Source organism: Lethenteron reissneri, chromosome 57, assembly GCF_015708825.2.
Source record: "Lethenteron reissneri isolate LAM-NWPU_2019-01 chromosome 57, ASM1570882v1, whole genome shotgun sequence".
In the NCBI taxonomy this organism is placed as follows: domain Eukaryota; kingdom Metazoa; phylum Chordata; class Hyperoartia; order Petromyzontiformes; family Petromyzontidae; genus Lethenteron; species Lethenteron reissneri.
Genome location: NC_083835.1, coordinates 1,409,734 through 1,431,694, shown reverse-complemented (window position 1 = coordinate 1,431,694; position 21,961 = coordinate 1,409,734). Strand labels below are relative to the sequence as shown.

At 51.8% G+C, this 21,961-nt stretch overlaps 1 protein-coding gene across 1 annotated transcript in view; it reads right to left on the bottom strand.

The window, feature by feature from the left end:
- LOC133357201 (unconventional myosin-XVI-like) overlaps window positions 1–21,961 on the bottom strand; it is a 170,747-nt gene that overhangs the window by 3,649 nt on the left and 145,137 nt on the right. Inside the window, 5 exon segments of the mRNA XM_061575030.1 lie at window positions 5,841–5,995; window positions 6,908–7,072; window positions 8,419–9,651; window positions 10,798–11,246; window positions 12,837–13,071. Coding sequence (XP_061431014.1) covers window positions 5,841–5,995; window positions 6,908–7,072; window positions 8,419–9,651; window positions 10,798–11,246; window positions 12,837–13,071 — 2,237 coding nt within the window.

Sequence of the window (21,961 nt, the reverse complement as noted above, 5' to 3'; positions counted from 1 at the left end):
AGCAATGACACTTTTCCCAGGTACACATCCGAGCCGAGCCAGCGTAGGGCCGACCATAGCAAGACATCTGAATCTGGCTCGAGGGGGCCAAGCAGGGCCAGGGGGTGGGGGTGGGGGGCGGGGCTGATGACGAGTGCGTTCGCGTACGACGTCAGCAGTGGAAAATCAACCCGCGCTCGGCTGGCTTGAATGTGCCATTCATTGGAAGAGAGCACACGCGAAAAAGAGCAATCAGCAATGAGCTACTTAAATGCTGTGCATCGGTCTCCAACACACCGTTCATGCTGCTGAAGCAGTAACAAATTGACACGTTTGTTCACCGCGTGACAACTTTCTGAACTGGCTGTGTCGGGCGGTAGAGGGGATGCACGACACACTTCGGAATTGTATTCACGCGATCTGCCCCAAAAGTCAATCATGAACCACAACATCGGTCGCGAAAGCCAATCTTTCAAATCTATTTTCCATCCTTACAACCTTTTAAAATGGATGGCGAACATTGATAAAAGATATTTCTGAAAGTGGCATTTCAATAATGAAGGTAGCACCATTTGTCTCTCAGGTTCACACTTGCAGAGGAGACTGGCGACACGTGAGCGACCCGTGGGAATTGAACCACAAACGAGAGTGAAATCGGCTCAGAGGCACACATGATGATGGGATACTATTACAACAGTACACTATACTATTATAACAGCAAACTATACTATTATAACAGTATATTATACTATTATAACAGTACACTTTACTATTGTAACAGTATATTATACTATTATAACAGTTCGCAATACTATTATAACAGTATACTAGTATAGTGTAATATGATATATTATAATATACTATTATAACAGTACACTATACTATTATAATAGTATACTAGTATAGTATACTGTTATATATACTATTAAACTCGTATCATATTCAGCTGCCATGTGACACTTGCAAATGAGACTCACCCTCGGCTCAAGTTCTAACCCCGGTTAAACAAAATAAACTTGAACACTGAAAACGAAACACCCATTCGGTATCATGTTCACATCGTTCCCAAAGTGCGCGCTCACACAAACACGCAGCGCGTAATGTAACGCGTCAACGGTGGCGCAATAGAAACCAAGTACTAAAGACAACCGCTAACACCGTACCTAATGGCAATGTTACTATTTGATACTCTTAATTATTTAACATTTTTCCAGGTAAGGCCCACTGAGGATTACAGATCTTTATCAGAAGCGACCTGGCCATCAATGACAGCTCAACAAAGTGGCTTATCGAGTGGAAATGTATGGCAGCCAGATGTATGTATGTTGAACTTCTTTAGTACCGTACGTAGCTAACCGCGCCAATCAGAGATACCCTAAACGCACGTCGATTAGAAATGTGGAGGGAAAAACCGGAGGACCCGGATAAAAATCCACACGACCACGGGGAGAGAGACACACGAACTCCAAATATACAGCAGCAGGCGTCAGGGTCGAGATCGAACCCACGACCTCCCGTACACCAGGCGAGGTCGTTAACATCTCGCCACGGCGGCGCGTTCGTGTACACGAACCATAAATACTGCGCGCCGACTCCTGCACAGTGGACGTTGGCAAAGATCGCGTGACGTTATTCGAACGTCGGTCAAAACAGAAGTAAAAAAAAGAACGGGAGGCAGAACAAAATGACCGTCCGCTGTCGTAAGTAGCACCGGCGATTTCTGCAAGAGCGGAATTAAACACGGTTTTCAGTGCGACGATGTCTAATTTGATCACATCACTCAATTGTGATAAAACCCACACTGGGACATTGTGCGCTACTGGCAGGAGGCAGCGGTGCTTGCGCTCCACCCCTCCCTTCACCCCCCCCCCCCCCTCCACGGAGCGCTCACTCGCTTGCTGCGACATTTGGTTGAGCACGACAGCAGCGCGGGTCAGCGCGACCGTGTTAGCAGCGAGCGGCACAGCGAGCGAGAGTGGGCGCAGCTTTCTCCCCGGGGAGGCGTGGGGCTTTGCCGGCGTGGGGCGCTCTAAGAACGGAGAGGGGGGGGGGGGGGGCACTGCCGCCCCGTGATGTCGCAGGCGAGGCCCCGGTAGGGTCACCGAGATAACTGCGGCTTATTCTACGACGCAAGCTTCGTGATAGTCATGCCCAGCGATTCATTCAGCCGGAAGAGTCCGGAACGCTGTTCCAGACATTATTTTAGCCACGCCACGCCACGCATAAATCTCATCTTATTTTGTAAATTTTTTTACTGCATTGAAACCTGTTCAGAAGATTGTCAGAACATAGGACTACAACATTATTTACTGTAATGTTAGTACCTTATGCCGACAAACCCTACTCCATCCAAGCCCTAATCTTGTTGGTAATTTAGCTAATAAATAAAAAAAAATTCGTTATTATCAAAACCACGTGAGAATTCACCGTGAATCAGTGCATCTGTCACCAAGGTAGCCCTGGATCACGTGCATGGTGGAACGGACAGGGCGAGCAGTGGGAGCAGCACCAAAGAGGGAGCGACCGCCCATTGAAATAGCAAAGGCGTATCCTAGGGGAATGCAGGCTTAGGAGGCAGTGTTTGTTGATGCAAAGAGAAATTGTGCCATCTTCTGTAACTTATACGTCATTAAAGATCCCGTGCACACAATGAGGGAGGCACACTCTCTGTCACAGCTCAATGGTGCACAATGTAAGCGTCACCTCGCCACGATTACTTTCTACCACCGAACCCAGGGCCGTCGTCGGCGGGGACTGGAAATGTCAAGCATCGTCGTGAGCAAAGGCACGCAAGTGCATCGACTTGTTTTGGAATTGTCAAAGTGGCAACGACAGATGGTGAGCCCTAATTACTTAACTTCTGGGTCTTGGGTAGAAGGTAAACGCGCAGCCACTGCAATTGCGTGCTCATGTCACTGCAGGTGGAATGGCCCCCACTGGGTGTCTCAGCAGTGCTGGCTCAGTATGTACGCTGACGTGAGCATTATTTGTCTCCTCAGCCACCCAGCTACTCTGGATACCTCGATGTCACAGGTGATGGGTGCGATGAAAAGTGCCTTTGACTCATGGAGAGTGTGGAGGTAGGAGGGGAGTGGTAGGGCGCTGCGCCACGAACTCGGCGACCCGAGTGCAATTCCCGCTCACGGTCTACATCAGTGACAATTATTTGAACCGCTCCTGGGCTTCCCCTAGGTCGACTCAGGCTTAAATGTGTACCAAATGGGGTGTGTAAACATCGCCGCTAAGGACACAAAGGCGGTCGGGCGTGGTGCTGGTCAGCCACCCCGTGCCGGCCTTCATAGGTGCTCGCTAACAGCACTTGCCCCAACAGTCAGTGAAGGCTATACGGGGGACCTTTGCCTTTGTCTTTTGTACCGTTGGGTGTGAGTGCCTCTAACAAGTACGGTGACAGGTACAAAACAATATTTACCCTTGGGTTAATCTGACCCAGAGTCTTGGCAACTATGTAGTCAAACACAATTTGAAGTCATTACATGATGCAAATTACCGAAGGATTTGTACTACGATGACGTTTTTACTGCATAAGTATATTTTTTCAAGTGGGGCAGGCGCGGGTTGGGGGGGGGATGAGGTTATAAGTCAAAACGGAAGAAACGAAAATGAATGCAAAGCAGAATAGGGGCAAGGTTCGTGAGCGGCATTAATCTCCGCTTTACTAAGTAGCACAGACATTTTTTTTTCATATTGCAGAATTAAACAAAAATCAAACAAACAAAACCCCAAACAGCCACCGTCAGCTTTTTCCACGTCAAATGTTCGGCCACGCGGCATCAGGACACACGAGGCTGTAAATATACCAGGGTTGATCCAAATGAGCTGTCACGCATCAAAACCGATGGTTAATAAGGAATATTTATATATAATGTAGAACCAGACGAGACAGACACCGAAGAGACATCTAGAGAAATAAATAAAACTCTGAAGACGCTTAAACTACAGCCACAACTTGACAAGAGGGAGTAGTTGAGAACTCAATGGGGATGACCCGAATCAGCGGACACATTTTGACTTTTGCAGCCTTATTTTAAAAAGTAGCAAGAGCCATGCCGGGCATAAGCCTAATTTAAAACTGTCGCTTTAAGCAACATTTTAATGACGTGGCACGGAATAAAATTGAATAACAGGGGGGGTGGGTACACGTCCTGCTGAAAAAAACGAGGTGTCATTTGTGGAAGAATAGGAAAAAAAAACGCTTTCCCAAATGTGGATGGTGGCACTTCTCATTTTAATTGACACTGAGGAGAGGGAAAGGATTAATGAGGGCCTGGTTGTTCGGGCACGACAGGCACCCGCGAACAGTCGAATAGACTGCGGGCACCGTGACCTGCTGCTTTGACTGGGGTCAAACAACGATAAATGATGCAGGTGGCAGCCTGGGTGGGGTCCGGGCGGGGGACGACGACGACGACGATGAACGCGGCTTTAAACGAGCGGCCTCGAGCCGAGCCCGGTGGGAATGCGCGCACCTGCCAGGGGAGGCGATCGTGGCGCCGGCTATTAACCCCCCGCTCCCCCCGCCGACTGGAGTACAACGAGAGCCCAGGAGTTGAAGGAAGGGGGGAACGAGGCCCCTTCAGCCCCATCTGTCTCGGCACCCTTGTCCCACCCGGGCCACGAACACCGTGTCCCCTACCCCCCCCCCCCCCCCCCCCGTCGATGGCAATTTGTGAACAGGCCACTCTCCCCTTCCACAACTGCCTACCCGCGTACAGATTCACGCACGCGCACGTGTGCACGTGTGCACGTGTGGGCGTGGGGAGCGGTGGTGTCGTGTTTAGCGCTACGCTGCGCTACAAACCCGGCGACCCGAGTTCGATTCCAACACCGGTGACGATTATTTGTAAGGGTCCTGGGCCTCCCCTAGGTCGACTCAGCCTCCAATGAGTACCCGGTGTGGTGTGTAAACATCGTCACTGGGAAGACAAAGGCGGCCCGGCGTGGTATTGGCCACCCACACCCTCATGTGCTGTGCCGGCCTTCATAGGTGCTCGCTAACAGCACTCGCCCCAACAGTCTGTCATGCCTATATGGGGGATCTTTGTGTGCGTATTGGTCCGGAGGTTCGGGCACTGCAACGAGAACCCACCAGAGTTACAATGTCTGCCACAGCTGACCTCCCTTAGGTTGACTCAGCTCTAGTATACGCCACCTTTTCGATGCCCGCGGGAAGGGAATTTTGCACCATCTGTGTCATCCACCAACCCTCCGCAGTGCTGGATTAGGGGACGCGAACTGCCACCACGAACAAATAATTAGCTGCATAATTCCCAAGTCATATTCAGGGCCGGATCAACACAGGGGCCATCAGGGGCTCTAACTCGGAGCCTCAGACTTTGAGGGCCCATCAATGAAGGAAATATCCTACTCTATGTTGGTTCCAATACAATGCTGTATCACTTTGATAAAGCCTAGCAGGAAATTGGGCTGTGACACGGCCTTGCGGTAGCGCGTTCACCACCTGAGGTTCATGGTTCGAGTCCAGTGGCTGCCCTGGTTAATACTAGCGACCCGTGTATTTTATTCCTGTTTAGCGCAGTGGTTGTCTCACTGCGCTCCGAATCCGATAACGCGAGTTCGATTCCCGCTCGCAGACTACAACGGTGACGGACATCCGAACCGGTCCCGGACCTCCCCTGGGTCGTCTCAGACATAAATGAGTGCCTGGTGATGTTGACGCAAAGTCAGTCGAGCATTACATTCTGTCCACACCACTCCGTTGTGGGCCGTGCCGGCCTTTGCAGGCGCTCGCAAGTGGCGCTCGCCCCACCAGTCCGTGCAGGCCACAATGTTTGTGCGTGGGGGCGAGTCTGCGGGGGCAGCCTGCCCGTGCCTGGCGCTACCTGCTGTTTGCGAGCAGCCTCGTGCTGGGCGCTGGGGGCCCGGGCGACGGGTGGAGGCGACTGGGTGCTGCCGACGGCGCTTGGCGGCTGCTGCTGCTGCTGCTGCTTTGGCTGTGGAGGACGGCTCCCTGGGGGTGCCTCTGGCCCATTGGGAGCTGTGTGCGTGTGGGTGAATGCGTGTGCGTGCGTGTGGGTGGGTGCATGCGTGTGCGTGCGTGTGCGTGCGGGTGTGTGCGTGTGGGTGCATGTGTGTGGTCATTGGTGAGCATCGGGGAATGGGGAGATGAAGCAACAACAACAACAGTTCCGTGAGAATTGCTTGTTGAAGAAGAACGCGATTTAGTCAAAATTGTGCTGTTGTCTGTTCCTATATTAGGTACACAGAGTACGACACTTAACAATCGTCATTAAGCATCATCGTCAAACCATTCAACACCAACCAAGAATACATCTCCATCAAACTAAACCGAATCACCTTTAAACTCACAAACCATCACCTTTAAACTTGGAAACCAAAAATTTGTTTCCTTGGATCTTCCTTCGTCTGCCTTTCTTTCAACGTCTTCTTTAATGTCTCTCTCTGTATTGGTCTCTCGTCTGCCCCTTCTCTCTCGCTGTCTCCCTGTGTCTCGAGGGCCCTGCTTCCCCCACACAGAAGTCTCTGCCCATCACCAGAATTCCATTGCTCACCAACGTATGATCACCAACTAATCACTTAATTTTTGTATGAATGGTCTTTAAAAGTATTTTGTCCCACTACAACTTTTGTTACGGGAAATGTATTACACATCGATTCTGTTTGTGCACTGCGTTCGATTTTTTTCTGCAACCCAGTTTTTTTAAACTCTGATTTACTATTTGCTTAACCGTCGTGCATAAGCTGTTATCCGTGTTTTTTTCTCACTTTAGTCATTTTGACCACCCACCTCACCGTTACAAACGTCGCTCTCCCTGTCGCTGCAGCACTCGCCTGGTTCAACAAAACAAACGACAAATTCAAACGCAGAACCCGGACTCGACAAATCCCATTCGCCCTCAAAACGCCGTAGTCCGCCCGCGGGTCCCACCGGCGTTCGGTGCCTCTGCCGGCGCCGTGCTGCTGGGTTTGGGCATCGCGCTCCTGGTTCCGTTGCTGGCGGCGGTGGGGGCGGTGGTGGTGGTGGTGGCCGTCCCCTCCTCGTCGAGGCTGGGGTTCCCGTTGAGCGAGTCGCTCCCCTCTGCCACGGGCAACGCTGTTTACGATCGCCGCGCGGGAACAACGCCGGGGTGTCACGCGAGAACGCGGTTGTTTTCCGACTTTTTCACGTTACGATTCGCACGGTAAATGTACGCGCACGTCTGTGTGTGTGGTGGAACTTCTTTCGCACCACCTTACGTAGCCAACCACGCTAATTTGGGATGCGGGGGAAGGACAACAAATGAAACACAAAAAACAAGTTCTAATACAATTCGTTTTTTTTCAATGTGTATCTAAAAGCGCACAGCTCGAGTGGCTTCCTAATATCGGAAGGAAGAGCGTTCCAGACGGCTCGCAGAAGTGCATCTGAAAGCGCCACGCAATGCGGTGACCACCGTCTTTGTTCGATGGTGAGTTGAAAGTTCGAGGGTTAGCTAAGGGTCAAATGGGTGGGAGAAGGTGGCTCCTTCTCGCAGTGGGCCCACCCGTTCCGTGTCCTCACGTCACCTTAAGCGCAGCGAACGCCGTCATCTAGGCGAACATTGACGGGCCGATGCGTACACCCTCCTTCACAAGGGGAGCATTGAGGGCACAGGCCACAGTGCAAGTGCGATCTGCAAACCTCACTACATCTTACTTATCTGACGTAATTGCGGAATTATAGCATTCTTGTGGTTTTACCAAGACAACCTCGTGGTGTTACCAGGACAATCTCGTGGTGTTACCAAGACAACCTTGTGGTGTTACCAAGACAACCTCTGGGTTTTACCAAGACAACCTCGTGGTGTTACCAAGACAACCTCGTGGTGTTACCAAGGCAACCTCGTGGTGTTACCAAGACAACCTCGTGGTGTTACCAAGACAATCTCGTGGTGTTACCAAGACAACCTCGTGGTGTTACCAAGACAACATCTGGGTTTTACCAAGACAACCTCGTGGTTTTACCAAGATAACCTGCTTTAATCACAGGCGGTCGCCCGGATTCAGGATCTCAGCTGTGCTCCAGCACATGCATGATTGTGTTTGTTAGAATCAAGAAGCATTAATCATCACCATCAGCCATGATCTATCCACTGTTGGATGAAGACGTCCCTAAGCCACCGACATCTCTCACAGCCTTGCAACGCAGCAATCTAGCAGTAGCAATAAAATTTTCTCCGGGACCTCTGGTCTTTTCCTTCACATTCAGAATCAACACGCGTTTAGAGAATTTGGCTGCTATAAATTTCCACATGATGACAAGCCACTTCGTTGGGCTACTATTTGTGGCCAGGTCGCTTCCGAAAAAAACAGCTGTGTAGCTCAGTGGGCCTTACCTGGTAAAGTAAAAAAAATTGTTTAGTTTAATTCCATTCCTGCAGGAACCGTGGACGGCTCTACCAGTCCACAATTGCCACTCACCGTTCGGCTGCCTGATGCGTCTCCCGGCCGACGACCGGCGCAGTGGCAGCTTCCCCGTGCTGAAGATGCTGTTGAGTTCGTCCAGGGGGCTTGTGAGGGCTTGCGCCGCAGGGCCGCATGCCGCCGCCGCCGACGACGCCGCCGTCCACCGCGGTCGCTCGGCTGCCGCGTGGCACCCGCCGGGCGCCCGCACCCCGCGCCCGTCCTTCCGGCCGATCGCCGGCAGGGTCTCGCCTGACGCGGGACGCGCGCCGCGGCCTCCGCCGGTCTGCCCGTCCTTCCCCTGGGCCTTCGCGGCCGAGTCGGCGGTGTCCTCGGAGGCCTTCGCGAAGTCGGCGCCCGCGGGGCATGACCTCGCCGCGCCGGACAGGGCCTGCAGCCGCTGGGCCTTGCTGCTGGCGGCGCGCGCCAGCTCGTTGGGCGAAGGCAGCGAGGACTGGCGGCAGCGCAGGGACGCCGCGGTCGCTCGCGGCCCGCGCGGCGGGGCGGCCGCGGTGGCGGTCAGGGGCGGGGGAGGGGGCGGCGGAGGGGGCGGCGGGGTGGTGGCCCTCGCTGCGACGCCGAGCGCCGGGGCCTCCTCGTCGCCGGGGGACGCCGGGCCGGCGCCGTCCGGCGGCCGCGAGACGTAGCCGATGATGGCCGTGTCCAGGATAGGCAGCTGCTTCACCTCCAGGGGCGTGAGCGGCGACTCGTCGAAGGGCGGAGGGCAGCAGTTGGAGCCGCTCGTGGGGAAGACGAGCAACGGCGGGCGGTGCGGCAGCAGGTCGGGGAACGGCGCCGGGATCCGGTACGACGGCGGCGGCGGCGGGGACCGCGCCAGGAACGGCGGCGACGGTGGCGTCGCGGCCGCCCCCTCGCCCGGCCCGTCGTCCTCGTCTCCCGCGCCCCGCGGTGGCCTGGCGAGGCGCCCACGGCGCGAGCCCCCCGAGTCGTCCGGCCCGGGGCTCGGGTGGAAGTACTTCATCTCCTCGTACTCGGACTCGGCCGCCTCCGGCGTCGAGCCCCTGCCGAAGTCGCCAGCCATCTCGATGTAGACCGGCTCGCCGTCGTCCGCCTCCTCCGCCCAGAGGCGGCCGGGCTCGCCTCCGGCCGCAGACGGCGCGGGCGGCTGCGGCTGGGCGCCGATCTCCTCGTAGGAGCCGCTGAGCCGCGTGCTGGGGTTGCGCTTGGGCTTGGGCGGCGGGTTCTTCTTCATGGTGCTGTAGTCGTCGCTGTGGGGCCGCGGCTTCAGCTCTGTCGGGGCGCGGGACCGCAGCGAGGGTTGTTTTACTGACCGTTCACGAGCAAGTCGTCGTACGGCTGACCAGCTGTCAACACGGTCGCCAGTCAGATCACGTGAGTGAGGGTTGACCGTGTGGATCTCGTGCATAGCTGCTAGGTTAACATGAAGCCACCGCATCTCTACTTTTGGTAGACCTCAATGCTTTTGAACAGTCCCTACCCAATAAGTATAAAGGGCCCCTATTACAGGGCATTATTTTGGAACGGTTTTAGGCAATAAAGGTAAAGGCGCCATAAGGAAGAGAATTGCGTTGAGCTAAAATGGATCAGAATTGAGATAAGTTCACTAGAGAGTTCCAATTAAGCTGACTGCCACTTGGCGTCTGACGTTTGACAAGATCAATCACATGTGGGGCGATTTGGTCAAAGTGAAAACTCTCGCCACTGCTCCAACGATGGGCGGTAGCACATATTTATGGGCTTTCAAGTGATTTAAAAATCGGATGGCTACCTTCTAGGTACGATTTTAAGATTTTTAACGAACATTTCAGGTGCTTTTTCACATTTTTTAAAATCATTTACATGACATTACAAAACTTACATAATTTAGCGCTGACACCTATTTTGGTAAAAACAGCACGGAAATTAAGACATTGATGATGTCATATCCTGTGACATCATACTATCGGATGAATCTGAAAACGAGGTCTTCTACGGATCTTCCAAAATCATCTCGCTACCGTGGCGCCCACGGTGGCGAGGTAGTCGGTTCGATCCCGACCCTGAGGTCTGCATATTTGGTGTTTGCATGTTCTCCCCGTAGTCGCGTGGATTTTTCTCCGGATCCTTAGGTTTTTCCCTCCACATTTAGAATCAAACATGCGTTTAGAGTAATTGGCTGCTATAAATTTCCACGTGATAAGCCACTTCGTTGAGCTATCATTTGTAGCCAGGTCGCTTCTGAAAAAGGGCTACATAGCTCATCGGGTCTTACCTGGTAAAATAAAAACATTTTAATAATTTATCTTCAGAATTTTTGCTAGATCAATCCTAAAAATAAAATTGACAACACATTCCTCCCAAACGCTGACCTGCCCTTCACAAGAACCAATCTGAGTTCACTACCCACCATCTATTCCCCGCCACTTGGCATCTCACCGGACTTGTCGAAGGGCTCCGCCTGGTTCGTGGCGCCCGCGGAGGAGGTCCCGCCAGTCCCCACCGCCTCGTACGACGCGCTGAGCCGCGTGCTGGGGTTCCGCTTGGGCTTGGGCGGCGGCTGCCTACGCGGTGAACCGGCCGCCCCTCCGCCGGACCCCGGCGCTGCCGCGGCCACGCCGCCCACCCCGGTCGCCCCCTTCCCTCCGGCCGCTGCCGCCCCCCTCTCGCTCCCCGTCGTCACCTTCTCTCCAGCCGCCGCCGCCAGCGAGTGGAGGGACGGCGAGCGTGGGATGGAGCGGCCCGCGGGACGCAGCGCCGCCGCCGCGGGCAGAGTCAGCGAGCCGCGGCCAGCGCCGGACGGGCCCTCCGAGCCACAGCAGCAGCGGCCCGGGCCGGTGGCGGCACCTCCGTCCCTCCCTCCGTTCGTCGCTCGGCCTCCGCAGGTGCTGCGAGCGTGGGGAGGGGGGGGGCAGGGGGGGGGCAGGGGGGGGGGGGGCGGGCGACGGCGTTCACAGAAAAGCACCGTCGGTCAGTTATCGGTTATCCCTCGACCGTCACGAGAATCGTGGCGCCGCGCGTTATCGGGGCACCGCGCGTTATGGCTCAACGATCGGTCGGCTTTCTCCAAAGTGTCCCCCCCTCACCGCGTTCCTCGCTGCCGACGTCAACTCTAACTTCACCGTTCTGTGCTCGACCGCTGCCTCGCACTGTTGAGCCGTACTCTTCCATTGTGGCATCCTCACCTTCTCCCTCCCCCGACGCCGAGTTACCAGCACCAGGCGAGTGCGCTTCGTGTTCAAACCACGCCGGGCTCAATGTTTCTCTACGCTACCTAGCGATGGTTAAACCGGCTCGCGTGCATGCCGGGAGACGGCGGCGTGGCCCTCAACCGACAGCGGATTGCCTCCACCTAAGATATGTGGACGGTCGGTATCGCAGCTTTGGCCGCCGCCCGCGACGTGCAGAAGTGGGAGCGGCGGCTCGCTCTGAATGTCAAACGGCCTTTCCTCCCCTCCAGAGACGCGAAGCATCGCCCACTAGGCTGTGCGGCGGAGGCAGCATGGATGAAAGTACAAATGTCTGCTTTGCCCCCCCCCCCCCAACAGGATAATGCAATAGAGAACATATTGTGAGGGCACAGTAAAAAAAAAACTCGGTACATTAGTCAATAACACTGCGTTATAATGAACGAAATGTATACATAATAGGTGACGTTTCGGGCAATGGCCCTTCTTTATTGCACGTTTATTTGCTACGAAGAAGGTCCAATGGTAGAAATGTCGCCTATAACAGTCGACATTTAATTTTAAGGCCACAGTGTGACCACAGTGTTAAGGCCACAGTGTCATTCACAAAGGCACAGTTCTGATAAAAGCAACGCATGCTCACATTGCACCGGTGGGGGAAAGAGAGAGGGCCACTTCTCATCCAAGCACACCGTGCGGAATAAAGAAGAATGCAGACGTAGGCACAGGCGATCCTGCACTGAGATGTTTTGACCACGGGCACCGAGCAGCGCTCCTCATGGCAGGAGGAGAAGAGGCCAGAGTCCCCAGAGTTGTGTACGAGGAGAGCGACACTCAAAGCTCCACACAGACTCACGGAGGATCCCTTGCCGATCGGCGTGCTGCCACCTGCACGTCACCTGGCAGCCCTCCTCTCCCTTCCTCTGCCTACCTCCACCCTCAACTCCCCCCCCCCCCCCCAGTGTTCCCTTCAAGGCACCAGACACCCTGAACGTCGTCCCGTTACGTCAACGAAAGCTCGTACCGCGGAGAAATTCTATTCTGCATCCACCGCGATGGTGGCAGAAGAAACGATTTACACATTGGAAAAGATGCAGGCGAATGCATGCGAGGTGACGATGACGATGGCGGTGACGCCGACGACGCCGACGATGGCGGCGTTGGTGCCGGCGGCGAAGCCTGATCACGGCGGCGCACCGCACGGCTGACGGCCGTCACCCGCAAAGCAGAGGTACCGCCCGTCAGGCGGGGGGCGGGGGGCAGGGCGGAGATGACACCCGCGGCACTCACCCCTTGGCGGGGTCACCGCCGGCCAGACCTCGGCGCGCCGCGGCCACGGCCCTGGCGGTGGATCCCCGCGCCCGGGCGTGCGAGCGAGCGGCGCCGCTCGGTGCCGCCGCGGCCGTGGACGCGCGCAGCCCCGCGTCCTGCGCCGAGCCCGGGAAGCCCTCCGCGCACGCCGAGTCCCAGCGGCGCATGGCCAGCCGCTGACGCAGCCGCTGACGAGCTATGAAGCGCCGAACCGCTGTCGGGAAAGGAACGAGGCGGGGTGGGGGGCGACAGAAAGAGAATGGGGGGGGGGCGGGGGGGGAGCAGCGGCAGGGTTACGGGGGGGGGGGGGCGGCCCACGTGAAAGGACGGCATGGAAATGGGGTCTCTTTACATATGAAAGGCACACGTGGGACCCAGGGACCGGGAGGATTGGGTCTGACACTAGCACACAGCTGGCCTTGTAAACAGGGTTTTTTTTAATGTTTTTTTTTGCGGGGAGTGGTTTGTGTTTTTTGTTGTTGGGCGACTGGCTGAGGCACGCGTGCCATATGGGCTGTGCAGCCCCCCCCCCCACCCCTGTGTGCGCTCGCGATTGGGAATTAAAACGCTGTCTGGTGGGGGCGCCGAGGCTCCCTCGAATGCTTACAAAGTCAAATTTTCTCTCGCCCCCCACCGTGGCAGAGAATAATTTCTCAAAGCGGCGCGACGCTCGTCGCGATTGGCCACCGCGCTCTCCCTCCGCGTCGCTCTCGCCGCCCACGGTAAACGTTCCCAACAACGCGGGTTTAACGACGAAATCATATTTTCGTGATCTAAACCAAGAAAGAAAATCTCTAGTACGTTCGCAAACGCGATCGCGTTGCGGGATTTGAGATTATTTTACCGATGGCCGGCGGAGATGCGGCGGGTTTCTTCAAGACCGGCGAGATATCGACCGCAGATTTAAATGCAACGTGCGCGTGTCTGCGTGACACCGCGCAGAGAGGCACGTGAGTTTACGCTTAAGGACACGGGTCGTCTTAATCGTAAAGTCATGCCAGCCTCGAGAACTCTTACGGGAGACCCTTGTTCTTGGATTTTAAACTTTTCTGATCAGCTTCATCTTAAATAACAAAACATTTCGTAATTTTTGCCGCGACGCATAAAACATGTGCGAACACGTTTTACGATTTGATTAATTCACCGCGGAAAGCACCGAATCCGAGAAGACCTTAGAAGCTAAGCAGCACCGAGCCTCGATAGCGCTTGATATGTGTTAGTTATTTTAAAAATTGTGCATTATTAAACATATGCCTTTGTTTGTTGTTACAGCGGTAAGTCAAGAAAGGTCTAAGTCTGTGCTCTCTGGTTTATTGAGTGAAGAGTAGGCCTATGTCCTTGCCCAATCATGGCCAGCTGGACCACCACGGTGGTGAGATGTTCACTACCTCGCCTGGTATGTAGGAGGTCGTGGATTCCCGACCCGACGCCTGCTGTATATTTGGAGTTTGCATGTTCTCCCAGTGGTCATGTGAATATTTCTCCGGGTCCTCCAATTAACCCTGCTGCTAGAAATTTCCACGTGATAAATCATTTGTGATCAAAAGGTCACTTCTGAAAAAGAGCTACATAGCTCAGTGGGACTTACCTGGTAAAATAAAAATAGTTTAGCTTTAAATAGTTTTTTTTTAACTCTACACACACACAAGGTGGCCACCATGCCCATTACATCAGATGTTGTGGGCACTGTGTGATGAAGTATACGGAAGGCCGACACTTCTTGGCATGATGTCATTTGCCACATGGGATGCGGATAACCGAAGTAAACTCAAATTGATATTGTAAATAACGGTACCCCCCCCCCCCCCGCTCCAATGTTAATTTAGCCAGGCTCGTGTGACAGACACGGGCTGGCACATTCACACGCTACTCAACAACAACAAAGTGCTTGCCACTCGTCAATGAACTACAATAACTCGCTGATCTCATCAAGGAACATGAACCTTCACGCAAACTCCGGTCGTCTTCACAGCAGCGGATTTTGGCTGGCCATCGATCTAACAAAGACGGAGGTCACCGCATCGCACGGCGCTTTCAGATGCGCTTCCGCGGCCGTCTGGAACGCTCTTCCTTCCGATGTTAGGAAGCCACTGGAGCTAAGCACGTTTAAATGATCTAGATTGAAAACGCCTTTCTCTCGAACTGCTTCTTGTGTTTAGCTTGTTGCCTTTACCTCGCACCTCCAGTTAGCGCGGTTGGCTACGTGCGGTGCGAAATAAGTTCACCGAAACGTACGTGCAGCAGCAACTGACAGACACATGGGTGGATTAAGATAAATGTTTGTTTTCATCTGGTGATTAAACCAGTACCCCCCTCTCCCCACACTTTTTTGCGCAATGTTTGTTGAACGTTGTAATTAATTTCTCCAGAGAAGCAAATATTTATCACACAATGTGTCCTGACCGTTGCCTTCCATGTGTTAGCCTTCTTTTTGAGCTCGGCAAACAGAGATTGCAAACCGAGAGACAAGGCAGTCAAAGTGGAGCCGCGAGCTGGAAAGACACCGAAGTTGGCTCACCACCAACAGCTTCCGAGGAGCATTGCAAATTGAGAGGTTGAAAATAAACTGACTATAAATGATCATTATCATCATATCATCAACATAAAATAAAATTACTGAAGATTAATTATCATTTTGTTTGTTGCGGTTGCACCCGACTCAAGAGCCGCATGGCTCACAGGCCTCTACCTAATAAATGAAACTTCAAACTTGAAAACTTGATAATCACCATGATTATGTCCTTTATTTTTAACCAAGCAAGAGCTAAATGACTCGAAAAAGTACGTTTTAAATGTAGACCTGGGGTAAGACAGCATGAAACAAAACACTAAGGTAAAGGTCCAGCCCTGCGATTGCTTGCTCACACCACCGCTGCCAGAAGGATCATCACCAGAGGGAAGTCTCAAGCGCCTCTCTCGAGGGTATGGGCCTACTCTTCCATTCTGGTCAGGCGTCTTGGGAGAGTGGGAATACCCACGTTGAACCCCACCACACATGACCATCGACTAACTGCGATGCCCCATAGAATACGCCGGCAGATTGGATCGCCAACCTCTGGATTTCAAATATGACACAAGGTTGTTGCACTTATCATTCATAAAGTTCACGACCAATTTTACACTGATAACAATCCCCATGCGATAATACACGGCACATCCATAAAGTAGGCATTTCACAAAGCCGTCGATGCATTGATGCAAATCAATTCTCACGCCAACGATGTTGGCATTGAGATGGGTGTGTGTGTCTGAAAATCAATTATTCATGATTCGTGACAATTACATGCAAATGATGTGACATTGCAGGCTAACAAGAGAGAACAAATGAGCGGCAACAAGAGACAGAGAGCCAGTCAAGCCGAGACGAACGTGAAACATTCTGAAATCAAAACTACGATGATGAACCTCGACAATTACGTGCCGAAGAAAACACACGCCATCCTGTCCCTCTCATTGTTGTCGTTCACACTCACGAGTTTCCTCCCGAGTGAGTGGACATCCACTTAGGGCGACTTGGGGCCGTTGCGTGTGATTGCTGTCCTGGCTACGTACGGTGCTGAAGTACATACCACCATCATCATCACCACCACCATCCTTACCACCATCATCATCATTACCACCATCATCATCACCACCATCATCATCACCATCACCATCACCACCACCATTATCATCACCACCACCACCACCATCATCACCACCACCATCATCATCACCACCATCATTATTTCCCAAGCTCTGCAGTCCTCTATATATAAACCTATTTTAGGCAATTGTTTTTCACCTGATGACGATTGCTTGTGTTGCGATCGAAACGTCGTGACATTGTTATTATTTTTTTTTTTCTATCTACGTGGCTTTACCGAAAGACCCACAGAATATGAATACAATTAATACGTGTTTATACACGTGGAAGGAAACCGGAGCACCTAGAGAAAACCCAGTCATGCGTAGGGCAACGCTGTATCCCACACAGAAGGAACACATGGTCTGTACATTGATGTGCTGCTTTCTCTTGGTGATCCAACTACCCTCGCTGCCTCCACAATGGTGGATTACAGGCGAAGTGCATAGCCAATCATCGCCCACATACAAGTGATTTTTTTGGAATAAAAAATATATCATAAAAAGCTTTATATGAAGGTATATACAGCCCCACTAGGGGCCTACTCTCCCACGCTGACCAGAAGTCTTGAAACAGTATTATTATTACTACTACACGATTAATCATACGCACGAATCGTATACACTCAACGCACTTATTTTGGCAGCTGCTCTTGCGTGCGCTGCTGGGATCTCCTCCCTTGGAGCCGCGGCGAGAGAGAGGAGAGGAGAAGGAGGTAAGAGGCTCAGGGATGCGCGGTGGATGCGTGATGAATGACCAGCGTATTTATCAAGCCATTTAATGCGCTAATCCCACCTGACACCCCCCGCTAATGTGGCAGCTGGGGACGTCTGTCCAGAATGGGGCTTCCTGGCAGATTACCCTCATTATTATCATTACTGTGCAACACAACCACCGTGCATTATATAGTCATTGAGTTTTTAATAAGTGGATGTTTGTGCGATCCCACGCACCAGCCCTGCACGTTTGCAGACAATGTGCCGAAATGCATTTCGAAGCGACGATTTCACGATTTTATTTGTTGCTGTTGCTAGCTCGGACCCACTGAGCTACATAGCGCCTTTTCAGAAGCGGCCTGGTCACAAATGATAGCTCAACTTAGTGGCTTATCACGTGGAAGTTTATAACAGCCAGATACTTTGAACGGATGTTTCTAAAAGGCCTATCTTCCTTTCTCATTTTCATCGAGTGTGACGGTGGCGGGTTTCACGACACATTTATATATTTACGCGATCTAACCACAAAATAATCTGTATCATGAAGGAGGTAATTAGTAGGAGTCTCAACGCGGCTGGAGAAATGACACCTCGATATTTACAACATGTCAGAGGATCGTCGTCGTTCACCCGGTATCCCGTCCCTTGCTGCGCACACGGAGTCTTCTGTCCTCTTACTCATAATCAACGTCTTTGGGTTCGATCGCGTTATTTATAAATGTGTCGTAACCCTCCACCACCCGACACGGCCAATCAGCAAAAAAGTGTCACGTTGACAAAAGACAAATATCTTCTTGATTCTTTCGGTAAAGTCACGTAGAAGGGAAATAATAAAATAAAATAAAAAATATAATTAAAAAAATATAATCATAAAGTAATATAAAACAACATAATAAAATAATTATTTTATTATACTTATTTATTTAATTTTATTATTTCCCTTCTACGTGACTTTACCGAAAGAACCAAGAAGATGAATCCCTGTAGTCACGAAAGCTTTAAATCGAAAGGATCCATTCTGTCCAGGGTCCAGAAAACATTACTCGTCCGAAGGCCCTTCCATGTAAGACGACTTTGACGATAAGTTTTTTTCTTTTTTGGGCGAGAAATAACAAAGAATGTGCAATGTTCCGAATGAAAATCGAACGTGGAAACAGATCGCATGGGTGTATGTTCAAGAGGATCAGCTCCTACACGGATGGACGGATTTTCTTTTGTTGACCACGTAGTTCATGTATAAATTATGTAACCATAACAGTGGGAGATTGCCTAGTGAGATGTTGCCCCGTATCCTCTGCTGCCTCTCCTCCCCCTTCCTCTTCTCTGTAGTTTGGATTTCCCTCCCATCAGTCACCCATGCTGTTCACTCCCTGCCCAAGTCCAGGCTTAAGACCTTCCCTTGTTTTTATTTCCCCTATGACAGCCTTCTAAAATATAAATAATACGTACAAAATAATAATTTACATTTATAAGGCGCAATGTATCCAGGGATCTCAGTGCGCCAATGTATCATATGCGCGCCTCCTTTACCTACATGATGCACACGTTGTCGCTAGTTTCTATTGACATATGCTTACATGTACGTGTCGCGATTTAAATCCTAAACTGTTAAGAATCATTCAAGTTTAGCAATTATTTTTTTACACCAATCCTGAAAGTAAACATTTGAAATGTGGATTTGACCAATTAAATATTGACGAAAGAAAATATAATGACTGCGTGTGAACCGTGCTCTGGTATTGAAATAAATATCTGCATACTTCAACTTTAAAATTACAATAACGAATTCTCAAAAATACTGGACCGTTGTATGACGAAAACTATCGAAAACGAATAAAATCCCCAATTTTGTCGACAAATTAGCAACCCCCATCGGCGTAGTGTTTGTGAACAGGCGGAGGGAGCGTCCGCGCAGTGATTCATGCACGGCACCAAGCACGTACAGTCGAACTGTGTTACATTCTTTTCTTTCTCAAAAAACGTGTTGTCGGTCAAGGGGCCCCAGTTGCATACCACTGACTAATACATCAAACGCTGTCCTAATCAATGCTGGGTGACATGGATCATCGGCTTGGCAGACGGCCAGCGATCACCTCCTTGCCCCACCCACCCACAACAAACACTCGTGCTGGAAATAATCTACACACGTGAGCGGCGGAAGACAGCAGGGGCGGCTCAATCTCAGCATCGCCAGCTTCAGCTGTGGCGCAGAATGCCAAAATGTTATTTGGCACCACCCCCACGCACCCCCGTCCACCTCGCCCGTCACATCCACCGCACGAAGGCGACGCTGTGTCGACGCTCTTTAAGGCAGCGCAAATTACTGCGGACAAGAAACATTCATCTGCTAATTGAAATTGAAAAATTACGGAGAGCCGAAGTGAATGTCAATGGAATGAAGCAACACAGCTTTGCAGAACGGTTCTGCACCAGACCCTCCTCGCTATTCTTAAATGCTCAATAGGTTCACATTAGGTCGGCTCTATTCACATAAAACAAAAACAAAGATCGCCCGTATAGCCTTAACAGACTGTAGCGGCAAGTGTTGTTTGCGAGCATCTATGAAGGCCGGAATGGTACACGAGGGGCTGGGTGGCCAGCACCACATCCGACCGCCTTTGTCTCCCTAGCGGCGATTTTACACACCACACCAGGTACTAATTTGAGGCTGAATCGACCTAGGGGAGGCCTAGGACCGGTTCAAATAATCGTCACTGGTGTTGGCCCTGAGCGGGTCACCGGGTTCATAGCAGAGGTCGCAAACGGATTTTGATTCCTTACCCATACCCGTACCCGGCCGCACCAGGGTCGCAAACGGGTACCCGTACCCGGCTGTACCCGTACCCCACCCGTACGGGTATCGGGTACCTGATTGCGACCTCTGGGATGAATCCATGTTGCAGGCGCGGGTGGGTTGATTCTAGGAACTTGAATTGTGAGAAGAGACAAGACGTTGGGAAATGAGTGACAAACAGTTACTCACCAGTGACTCACGGCCTACCCGTACCCGTACCCGGCCGCACCAGGGTCGCAAACGTGTACCCGTATCCATACCCGGCCGGGTACGGGTAGCCGGGTATCGGGTAGGGTACGGGTATCGGGTACCCGATTGCGACCTCTGGTTCATAGCGCAGCGTGCTAACCACTAGACTACCGCTAATACACACACACGCACGCACACCTAACAAGTACTAGCAAATACAACCTTCAATCACAGTAATTGACCCGATGGTTCCGCGGTAGAGCGGGCGGCTCGCAATGGGAAAGGTTGCGAGTTCACATCCTCGTTGGCGTGGTGGGGGGTTGACTCAGCCCATCATCCCTCTGGGTCAATAAAATTAGTACAACTTTGTGGGCAAGTCAATATGCTGTTGAATGACTTGCCCCCGGTCATCAGAATGTGGAATATCCGCTCCACCTCGGGCCACAGGGCAGGATACGGGAGATGAGTACGTACCGTCTAAATGTTAATTCGAGCAGGAAATCACCGACTCGTTTGTTTGTTTGGACTATTGCAAAGCCGGGAGCTTGTAATGCCACGCTTTGGCATAAGTCCCCCGGCTGGGATCGGCTCAGCTGCGAGCGGTGAGATCAGGGGCTCTGTGCGGCTGTACCAGCTGCCCCCTTTGCTCTCAGCCCTGGCAGAGTGGTGGCACGTGGTCCGATTCCACGTAGACGGAGGGGAGAAGACGGAACGCAAGGAACCGCCTGACGCCAGAATCAGAATCGCTTTATTTAAACTGGAGGAATCCGATGAGCTAAGAAGCTCTTTTTCACACATGCCCAGACATCTTGGCAGCCGGGCCACATGGTGCTTATTCCATTTTCCCACCGTCAAACTGGACACTAAGTCTCGAACTTGTAGTAGTAGTAGTAAAAATAGGATTGGTTAAACTACTATTTAATAGTAATACTACCATTGGTTAAACTACGACGTGAGTGTTCACGGTTTAACCTTTGGTTAAATAACTACGTGTTTTCACGGTTTATTGGAAGGCTAAAATACTGTGTGTTTTAATAGTTTAACTATTGGCTAAACTACGACGTGTATTTTCACGGTTTAACTATTGTCTAAACTACTCTGGGGGTTTTCACCGTTTAACTATTGACTAACTACCTACTACGTTTGTTTTCACGGTTGTGCGAGCATCTTGTGAGATTCTCGTTCAATTCAATTCCTGAAAAAACTCCGAGCACGTGGAGCGAAACGTCGGACATCATGCCGGACAACACAGATCCGGGTACAGACGTACAACCCAAAGAAGCATCGAAGAGCCGCACCTCTCGTCAAGTTTGGGAGGGAAAAAGAAACCAACCCGTTGAGATGATTTCATCAAAACTTCGAGCGTTTTGATGGAATAATCTCAAGGGTTTTGCCTCGAATGATGGCCTTGGGTCAGGAGTGGAAAGGCCATTGACGTGGAAGGAGCCAGACCTTGGATTCAGCTACTCCTGTTGACTAGCAGCAAAACGGTATATTTTTGTTGTTGTATCGGCCATGGAGCGTTTACAAACTGAGTTGAGTTCCAACGCGAAATCAGTTTGGTTTACTGACGTTCAAATGTTCCCCGATTCACTCCAATCACACATTAACTTTCAGTGGCTTCCTTATCACTCTTGTATTGCTTTTACCACGTCACCTGCTTCCATAAGTGTCACACCTTGCACAAGTGTGTCTTCTCAAAAAACTGCGTCGTTTCCTCTGACACGTGAAATGCTCGTTAGTATAATCGGCCAAACAGCCTAAAAGCTGGACCTTCTTT